Source organism: Populus nigra, chromosome 9 (genome assembly GCF_951802175.1).
Source record: "Populus nigra chromosome 9, ddPopNigr1.1, whole genome shotgun sequence".
In the NCBI taxonomy this organism is placed as follows: domain Eukaryota; kingdom Viridiplantae; phylum Streptophyta; class Magnoliopsida; order Malpighiales; family Salicaceae; genus Populus; species Populus nigra.
This window is the reverse complement of record NC_084860.1, coordinates 7,308,726-7,318,542: the sequence shown is the minus strand read 5'-3', so window position 1 is coordinate 7,318,542 and position 9,817 is coordinate 7,308,726. Positions and strand designations below refer to the sequence as shown.

Here is a 9,817-nt window from a genome sequence, read left to right as displayed (position 1 = left end):
CCTAGCAGGGGGATTATTATTGTTATTCATATCAAGTTTAGGAAGCATGAACAGGTAGCAGAGGGAAAGATTATTTATTATTCCAAATTAAACAGGAAACTGATAATACCAAAATAAAAGAATGGGGGTACCGTGGGGCCTGAAAGCACTTCATCCATCCAAAAACATCTTTCAACGAAAGCATGCGAGTGCCAACGCTGATGATGATGATGGCGGTGGTGATTTTCCAGTGCATCCTCCATCATTCTAAATATCATCTCATCATCACCCTCCCAACTTGCTTTTGCTTTTGCCTAATTTGCTTCCCCACCCCGACAGGAAAGAAAAAAAGAAAAGTTCAACCACAAAACAACATCCATAAAACTTTAAAAGAGAGAGCCAATGAATCGCTAGCTCCTGCCTTTTTCCTAGACATGTTGATCAACATCTTTTAATTAATATCTTCATGCCTCTCTTTTTTTTATCTCCTCTTGCGTATTTAGAGACACACACACACACATCCCACCACCAAATGCATGATTAAACCTCCCTGATCTCTTCCTTTCTGGCATTTCATTTTTTACCATCTTCCCTTCTTTCTTTTATGTGGTATGTACTCTTACCTTTACACGCACATCTATATCAGCAAGATTAGTAGGAGTAGGACGTTGTGGCAAATTAGTTTTAATATATAATACATGGATGAGTCGTGGCGAATGCGCATGGGAGTGCCAACGCCAAGCGTCCCAAGACGCCGCTCCATGGAGGATATTGCAACCACAAGACATTCCATGGATGCCAGATTGGACCCAGATGACTTCTCTGACGTCTTCGGTGGGCCTCCAAGGAGTGTTCTCTCTCGCAAATTCCCCGCCGATTTCACCAGATCTTCTTCTTCGTCTTTCTATGAGGAGATTTTCCTCCCAGAAACGGACTCTCTTTCGAAAGGGAAAAAGAATGGCGGACGTAGCCTGCCGGCGTTCAGAATCCCGGCCAGGGGAGAAGGGTTCTACAGTGATGTGTTTAGGTTGTCGGACGAGGGCAGGAGGTCCAGGCAACGGTCAAGGGCCACCTCCAAGTCCAAGTCCAACTCTTCGTCGGTGCTGAGTTCGGAGGAGCTTAGTCCTCAACGGCGGCTGGTGACCGGAGATGACGTTGCATTATCTTCTTTCGCTTCAAAGCTCAGGTCCCCCATCTTTCAACTATTTGTCTCTCTCTCTTTTTTTCTGTCGGTTTGAAAGTAAGTTCCTTTTTTACGTTATATACTATTTAAGATCCCGTAATTTCGGGGGTCAAGTAAGGACTGAAAAAACATCTAACGGCGGTGAGAGAGATTGTTCAGAAGTTTCAAATAAAAGGGATGATAATTAACCTCGCACTGTCAGATAATTACCCTTAATTAATCTCTATCCATATTCTTACACTAATTAATCTGTAATGAAGAAACAGAAACTGTTTAATTTTCAACTGTTTCGATCTCCCTCCAACCAAAATAAATAGCTTCTTTTTTTTTATTTTTATATAGATTTTTTACAACAGTTTCTCTAGTAAAACTCACTTATTTGTTCATCTATTTCCTTTTTCTAATATATAAAAACACATATTTTTTATTCATAGCATGATTTTCTAATAAGAAATTAATTTAAAAAAATAAGAAATTACGCCTTGATAATTTAATGCTACTATGTGAGAAATAAAATAATAATTAATTTGAGAAAATTGTATAAAATCATAAACTAAAAAACACTTTATTCTCATTTAATATTCATGATGATTTGTTTTCTAAAACATACATATTAATAATTACTGGTGGAAGTATATGAGTGACTAATGCGAAGGGATGGGCTAGACGGGCTTTGCCTTTCAAGGTCAAGTCAGAAGCTCTAAGGTTCAGGAGGCCAGGCACTCAGGTCTTGCTTTTTAAAAGAAAGTGCGAGTGCTGTGGTTTTCAAAACCTTTCTCTCTTCTTTTTCTTTCTAAAGATTTTCTTTCTTCTTTTTGACCTTTTAGGAATTAAAATATAAGAAAAATGAAGTTTAGTGTCCCAAATATAAACAGAAAAAGCTATAGGGACCAAATAAGTAAAAATAAAAAATATATATATTTCTGAGCAATAAAAATTGAACTGTGAATCATCAATGCAATTCAATGTGGTTTTGTATCTACGTGAAGTATCACAAACAGTTAAAGACTATCTTCATTTAATTTTTTAATTTGAATTTAATTTAAATTGTTTGTCCCCTCCAAATGGTTTGTTTTAGTTCTAATTAAATAGAACTTCAATCTGATATTTCAAATACAAAGTCTTATCATTAGTATTTCGGTGAAATGATATATTTATGTTTAATTAGCTTCATTTATAGTTTATTCTCAGCTTTAAATCTAATAAAATGATTATTATTTGAATGGATTAAAAAAAGGATAATTTGCATATATTAAAAAGGTTTGGAGTGAAAAGTTGAGTCTTTGTTTTTTTTTTACTTTAGTTCTAAAAAAAGTTTTGAGGATTTTTTTTTAATTTTTTTTATTTAATTTCATCCCCCAACATTAAATTTATTAGATATAAAACTTCATAATTTATTTTAATTTTTTTTTGATAAAGTTATTATTATTTTCTCAACTTCATCCTTCAAGATTATATTCATTGAAATATTAAGTTGATTGAAAATTGATCTTCATTAATATTTTTTATTTGTTTTCTGTTGGATTATTGTTGTCTCATGATTCAAAATAATAATTGGTACCAAAATATATTTTTTTTAAAAAGTATAGAGCCCCGTCCTAATATCTAAAAAAAATAGGGAACATAAATGAACTTTCAAATAAATTTTAAAGACGCCACCTATATTATTCATGTTTTTCACTTTAGTCCCCTATCTTTCAATTCAACCCTCACCCCCCAAAATATATGCAATTAGATTTTAATTTGGACTTAAAAAAGCCACACCTTTTATATTACTCATGCTTTTTATTTTAATCCCCGGTCTTTCAATTCAACTCTCACCCTCTAAAATATATGTAATTAGGCTTCAAATTGGATTTAAAAAGAAAAATTTATACACACACTTGTTTGTGGTAGGTTATTCACTTCTTTTTATATATAAAATTGAATACATTGATGAGTTATTTTTTATAAATATTTTATACTTTGTAAGTTGAAAATATTTTTTAACAAATAAAACAAATATAAAGTTTACGTTGGACAATTCTTTTATAAATTATTAAAAAAAACCAAAAAATTAATAAAATATTTTATATAAAACAAACCTTTTTTAAACTTTTGTGATTTGTCGAGAACATGAAGGGGTGGCTTCTTGTATGAGATGAAAGAGAGAGAAGGTTTAATTAATTTATGGACTTAGAATTTTTTTTTAATTATAAAGATCGATCAGGTAATATTAAAAGTAATAAATACAAACTAACTAAAAACGAATTAAGATAAAGAATGAAACTTATTTAGTGTTTGTTTTTGTGAATAACTCATCCTGTATCCTTCTCCACTCTTATTTAGGCTTTAATTACCCGTCGCTAAGGCGCTAGAGATCCCAGTTTCCATGCACACTGCCACAATTATAATGCACCTTACAGATGAATTAGAACGCTAATATTTTCATCTGATCCATATAGGCCAATCAATGTACCTTACAGATGGAACTCAGCCACAGGGAGGCCCGAAGCACAACCAGCTGGGAGACAATGGAACATGCCATCTTTTCCACGCAATCATACCGAGAAATGTTACATGGAAAATGAATACATTGATGAGAAAGTCAGATGCTGCTCCTCTTATTTTAAGGTTTCACGGCAGGTCTCATCCCCAGAAACCATTAGTCTTGAACCCCATTCACACCGAAGCATCAAAATTCCTGTGGATGATTTAGAACTCAACTCCCCTTCATCTCCGACCTCTTCACTGTGTCATGAACCAGAGGCAAAAGTTGGTGTACAGTGTAATATAATGCTAGAAGAAGAACTGGAACAGGTTGAAGATGAAGATGAAGATGAAGATGAAGATGAAGATGAAGATGAAGTAATGAGTTCTTATGTTATCGAGATCAATTCTGATCATAGAGAAGGGACTGGCGAAGCAGTTTCTATTGACGAAGCAATTGCATGGGCTAAGGAGAAATTCCGGTCAAGATCTTTTGATAGACAGCACGAAAATGTTTCGATGGACCACCACTCAGATGAAGCAGAAGGTAAAGAAATATCCTGATGTCCTGTATGGTATTTTATTGATTATAATTTACAAGATCTGTCTCTTTGTCATTGAAATCATGCAGAAAGGCGTAATGTGCATGATTTTGTTGGGCATCAATTGGATGGACATGGGAGTAGGCAATGCACCATGGTAAATCACTTCTTTTTTTCTCCGAAGCATTATTGATAAATGGATTATAAGAATATTGGTTTCAAGAAATATATAAGTTTTAAATTTTAAATTTTTTTGAGAGTCTTAAGAATTCTGTTAGACATATCTAGAGCTATTTAGGATTTATACAAAGATTATCTGTAGATTATATGTTCTTTTTTGCTTTTAATATTTTCTTTATGGTTGAGTTGTCATAAACCACAAACCATCCAAGTGTTCGATCTCTTAATGATAATCGACACAAACCACCAATAAAAAATCTTCTAAATCTTTTTTGGAGAGAGGAATCACTATACTTCATAGTGCTAGTTCTTTTTTTTTTGTATGTTTTAAATATTTACTTGCTATATTTTTCTTATCTAAGGAAATAAGAGACATAACTTTCTATTTATAGGAAAACTTAAAAATCTTAAGAATGAAAAAAATATCAACTTGCCCCTTAAATAATATCACATATATTATTTTAGGCTAGTTTTAGAAATTTACTCAATTAAATCCTTAATTGATTTTTTATAGGTCTAAAATTGTAATATCTTGTGTTAATTACATTCTTGTCCTCAATTCCTAAAATTTATTTAGAATCAAGCCACACTTGATCAATCATTCAATTTTAATTTTGACCAGTGATTCTTATGTGTATGACTCATTAGGTCTCCTAATAAGTTGGTCCAAATATAAATCACAATCTTAAATAAAATAGGATTAAATAAATTAAACAAATTAATCTATCATCAATTCAACAATTAATTGATTTATATTTGAAACTGAAGTATAATGTTTAGTAACCTGTCATGATCTTTTAAATATTAGGAAAGTCAATAATGGTTTGATTTAATCTTTCAGTAACTAGTTTCTCAGTGTAATTATTATCCCTTCATCAACAATATTTTGATTTAGATATTATAACATGAAGTACGTTTATTCTGTCAAATCATGTTTATTGCGCAAGGATTTACAATCGATACTATTTGAGAACATATGAAATATTTTTTTTAATTCACCTAGGGTGATGAATCCTCTCTTGAATACTTAAATAGCTTCATATAATTTATGTTATATCCAATATCTATTTATTTGTTACTCTTGATTAAGACAATGTATAGCAGGATCAAAACTTAACATTTTTTATATAAGATAACTTGGTGTTCTCAAGTCTAAGAATGACTTATACAACTATTACTTGAGCCTTTCTATATACACATGTGATCTTAAGTCTAAGGATCACATATGAAATTTTTATATGGGTCAATTTAGTGTATATGTCATCCAACATGCACCTACATATTAGTTTTAGGTATCTCTCATGCCTCAGTTTATGAGAATAATTATTTCCTTTTATATAAAAAAACATAATATATATTAGTCTCAACAACTCTAATTAATGTTTAGTCTTAATAGAAAATTGACTAGAAATATTTAGGAACAATATTTTAATACAATAAGAATCTCATAATTATCACTACTAAAAGGAAGGGTGATTAGTATCGAATGTTAGCATCAGAATAATTTAGATGCAATTTTAGCAATAGATTAACAACGAATTATATATATATATATATATATATATATATATAACTTTTTTAATATTAGCAACGAATTAGCAACGAAAAATCAGATATTAAAAAATAAATTAATATATTAAAAGTCAGAAACAGATTTGCCGTTGCTAATATGGTTACTGTTAAAAAAAGGAATAAATTTTGATTTAAAAAAAACAATAAATAATAATGACCATTTCTATACTTCTCTAAAAAACAAAAGGGACCCAACAGTTGCAAAATTTCTTCATTCTCCGGAAAAACCCAATATTATCCCTTTCTATACTTCTCCGCAGAAACCTAATTAACCCATCTCCCTTTCTATTCCTTCTCTAGAAACCAAATCCATATGTCCCTTTCAATTCTACCTATCTCTATCATGCGTCATTTCCCACAAATATAATTTGTTATTTTCTTAACTTCTTCTCTAGTTAATTTATGCTTCCAAGCTTCTTCTGTACAAGTAGTTGAGAGATAGACGAGAGAGAGAGAGATTGGGGATGTTTTTGGCTTTGATTTGGGATTGTAATAGAAATTAACGAGAGATAAGGACAAAGTTTTCCTGGGTATCAAGCAAAGCTTTCTCTGGGAGTCTTGGTTGGCCCCGTACTTTTCAACCAACCTGGCGTTGCCCCGCTTTGCGATATGAACGGACATGAAGAAAGAACGCAGGCATCAGAAATGCAAAAGAGGGCAGATTGTGGGAATGTGGGTTTGATTTAGGGATAATAAAAATATTAATATTTTAACTTTTTTATATTAGATTTAATTTTGGCGGAATCAATTTCAAATTTTTGAAATTGAAATTGAATTGGATAAGAATTTTTAATCATTAACGGAATATCCATTGTTGATTTACACATTTAGCAACCGAATTTCAGCAACGGATAATTGGTTACTAAACAAATCAGCAATTGATAATCCATTGCTAAAAAATTAGCATCTATTATTTGCATATGGAATTATTTGTTGCTAATTCCGTTGCTGAATTTTTTCAGCAACATATTTTAATATTATCTGCAACGGACTAGTTAATTGGTAATAGGTTGATTTTTTAGTAGTGTATAATGACTTTATAATTTTCTTTGCAAGGAATTTTTGTCAAGAATTTTATTTTAACTTTAGATTCATTAATCAAATATTATATTCATTAATAAAATATTTATTGAATATTAAAAATAAATAATTTTTTATTAATAAATTAATTATATTTATATAAACAAAATCGATGCTATATAGAATTAACCAATTAACTACAAAGAAATGAACACTCAAATATTTAGTATTTTGTATTGCAGTGCATCAACAAGCCGAAATAAATACCACTGTTATCTTGCTACAAGCTAGTTAGCTTCCGTTTATGCTGGATCATTTGCTATAATATTGTCAAGATTATATGCATTCAGCATCGATGACAATATCGTAGCTAGATCATCGTGAAACCTTCTAAAGTATTGTAGACCCAATAAGTTCCCCAATGTTCTAGTTCATCTTTGATTTTTAAACTTACAGATTTCACATTCAAATTAAGGATCAAGAGAGGATTTCAAATACCATTTTTTAACAAAGAATCAAGAGACATAACTACATTTTTTGAATATGAATATTGTTTTGAAAATTAAAGAGATTAAATGTGGGAACAAGTTTAAGTCTGAGATATATTTCCCCTTCTACTTCTGCAGGAAGAAGAGCTGAAGAAATCCAGAAGAGAAGAAGTAGAAAAATCAGAAAAAGATGTAAGCATCGTTTCACTGCAAATTTAACTGTTCATGATTAAATTAGTAATAAAGATTTTTATTGATGCTTTTGTTTCCTTTTCTAATTTTTTTTTTTTAAAAACCTACAGATGGAGATGGAGTTATTGGATGAAGACATTAGGTTGTGGTCAGCTGGCAAGGAAACTAATATCCGTCTGCTGCTATCCACACTTCATCACGTATATTCTTTAATTTAGCTATATATTACGTGCTTCAGCGTTTTCCTTTGCTTGTTTTTTAGGGCTTCTCCAAATTAATATATAATGCAATGATCTTTTTATAAATATTTGAATGAACGCAGATTCTATGGCCAAATAGCGGTTGGTATGCAATCGCCCTAACAAGCCTCATTGAGAGCTCACAAGTAAAGAAAGCTTATCAGAAAGCAAGGCTATGTCTCCATCCTGACAAGTTGCAACAAAGAGGAGGAACACTCTCACAGAAATATGTCGCAGAGAAGGCCTTTTCCATCCTGCAGGTAAATTTTTGCCCTGGCTGGAACCTAACAACGAAAATTGCTTAAGTTTTTAGGCTGGTTTATGTTGTTAAATCATGAGAACTAGTTTCAATATATATAATTCTAGTTTTTTTACGTTGGTTACAGGATGCATGGGCTTCTTTCATCTCCCAAGATTTGTTGTTTAACTAGTAGACGATTCAAGATTTTTTTTGCGCTCAGTTTCTTCAGCTTTGAAAACCAACAAGAGAAGCTAGCTCGATCAACTAAACGGAGAATGAAGAACATATCCAGAATAGATGTGTGCGACGCAAATTGCTGGAAATTGAAAACAAATCATGTATTCAGAATAGTTCATGTTCATCCTCTGCATGCTTTCCAACGTTCCTTGATTAATGTCTGAACAATGAGAGACAAGATATGCTACGCAACAATGAGAAAGAGGGATAATGTACTAATGTTCTTTGCTTTTTCTTTTTTCTTTTTAATTTATGGTCAATAATTATTGATTGTAACTTGGTTTTTGACTTCAATAAGGCATTTCAAGATCAACGTCTCCCAATTAATCCACCCACTCCACTCCCACAGCAGATCCCATTAAGCCGCTTATAAGATTATCAAACTTTCAGAGCATGCATCGACATCTTTCACTTTCAGCATCTTCAATCAGAGAATTTAAACTGAATAATATTAATACATTTGAGTAATATATGAACACTAATTTTAAAGCATCCCTAATTATAATTATAATTATAATTGTTGAGTTTTTCAAAACACATACACGTAGTGAAAACTATAAATTTAAGATTTTTTTGGGAATTTCAAGGATTCCATTAAATAAATTTATGGTTGTTTAGGGTTTATGTGAATATTACTTGAAGATCAGAAGTTTTTTTTCGGTTTTGAATAATTGCTTCAAGGGTGGGTTGTCGTGAACCACAAGTCGTTCAATTAGTATCCGACCTCTAATGATAATCCACACGAACCACCAATGAGAAATCTCACAAACCCGTTTAGGAGAGAGAGATTACTATACCTTTGAGTGCTTACTCTTTTAGTTTATGTTTTAGACATTTATGTATTGTACTCTCTACTCATCTTAGAAAATAAATGGCATTACTTTTTATTTATAGAGAAACCTAAAAACTCTATAAATGATAAATTATTATTTTTCCCCTTAAATAATATCACATATATTATTTTAGGATAATTTTAGATATTTATTCACTAAAGTCCTTACTTGATTGTTTATAGGTCTAGAACCGTAATCCATTGTTTTAATTACAATCTAGTCTTCAATTTCTAAAATTTATTTACAATCAAGATATACTTGATAAATCATCTCATTTTAATTTTTGACTAAGGGTTCTTATGTGTGTGACCCATTAGGTTATTTAATAAATTGGCCCAAATATAAATTACAATTCTAAATAAAATATGATTACAAAAATTTAAAAAATTAATTTGTTTTCAATTCAACAATTGATTGATTTATATTTGAAGATTAAGTATAATATCTAGCAACTTGTCATGATTCTTCAAATATTAGAAAAGTTCTAAATGGTTTGACTTAACCTTTATGTGACCAATTTCTTAGTGTAATTATTATCCTTTCATCAATAATATTTTGATTTAGACATTATAGCATAAAATGTGTATACTCTGTCAAATTATGTTTGTTCACAACATTATGGTCATTGATTCTTTGAAAAAG

The 9,817-nt window shown here is 30.9% G+C and overlaps 1 protein-coding gene across 2 annotated transcripts; it reads left to right on the top strand.

Moving 5' to 3' along the window:
* Positions 1 to 278: 278 nt before the first annotated feature.
* On the top strand, positions 279 to 8,655 carry LOC133703765 (uncharacterized). Of its 2 annotated transcripts, none has more exons than XM_062128414.1 (7): positions 279 to 1,165; positions 3,628 to 4,178; positions 4,263 to 4,330; positions 7,572 to 7,625; positions 7,736 to 7,825; positions 7,948 to 8,124; positions 8,251 to 8,655. In XM_062128414.1, the coding sequence occupies exons 1-7, from the start codon at positions 678 to 680 to the stop codon at positions 8,293 to 8,295; spliced, it is 1,473 nt and encodes a 490-aa protein (XP_061984398.1). In that variant the 5' UTR covers positions 279 to 677; the 3' UTR covers positions 8,296 to 8,655. The 2 variants fall into 2 exon arrangements, with proteins under 2 accessions (XP_061984398.1, XP_061984397.1); XM_062128413.1 differs by having other exon boundaries at positions 283 to 1,165; positions 3,607 to 4,178.
* The last annotated feature ends 1,162 nt before the right edge of the window (positions 8,656 to 9,817 follow it).

Coding starts and splice junctions, on each gene's coding strand:
- LOC133703765 (XM_062128413.1), top strand. CDS start 678: ATGGATGAGTCGTGGCGAATGCGCATGGGAGTGCCAACGCCAAGCGTC. Junction 7,826..7,947: donor TGCTATCCACACTTCATCAC/GTATATTCTTTA, acceptor GAATGAACGCAG/ATTCTATGGCCAAATAGCGG. Junction 8,125..8,250: donor AGGCCTTTTCCATCCTGCAG/GTAAATTTTTGC, acceptor CGTTGGTTACAG/GATGCATGGGCTTCTTTCAT.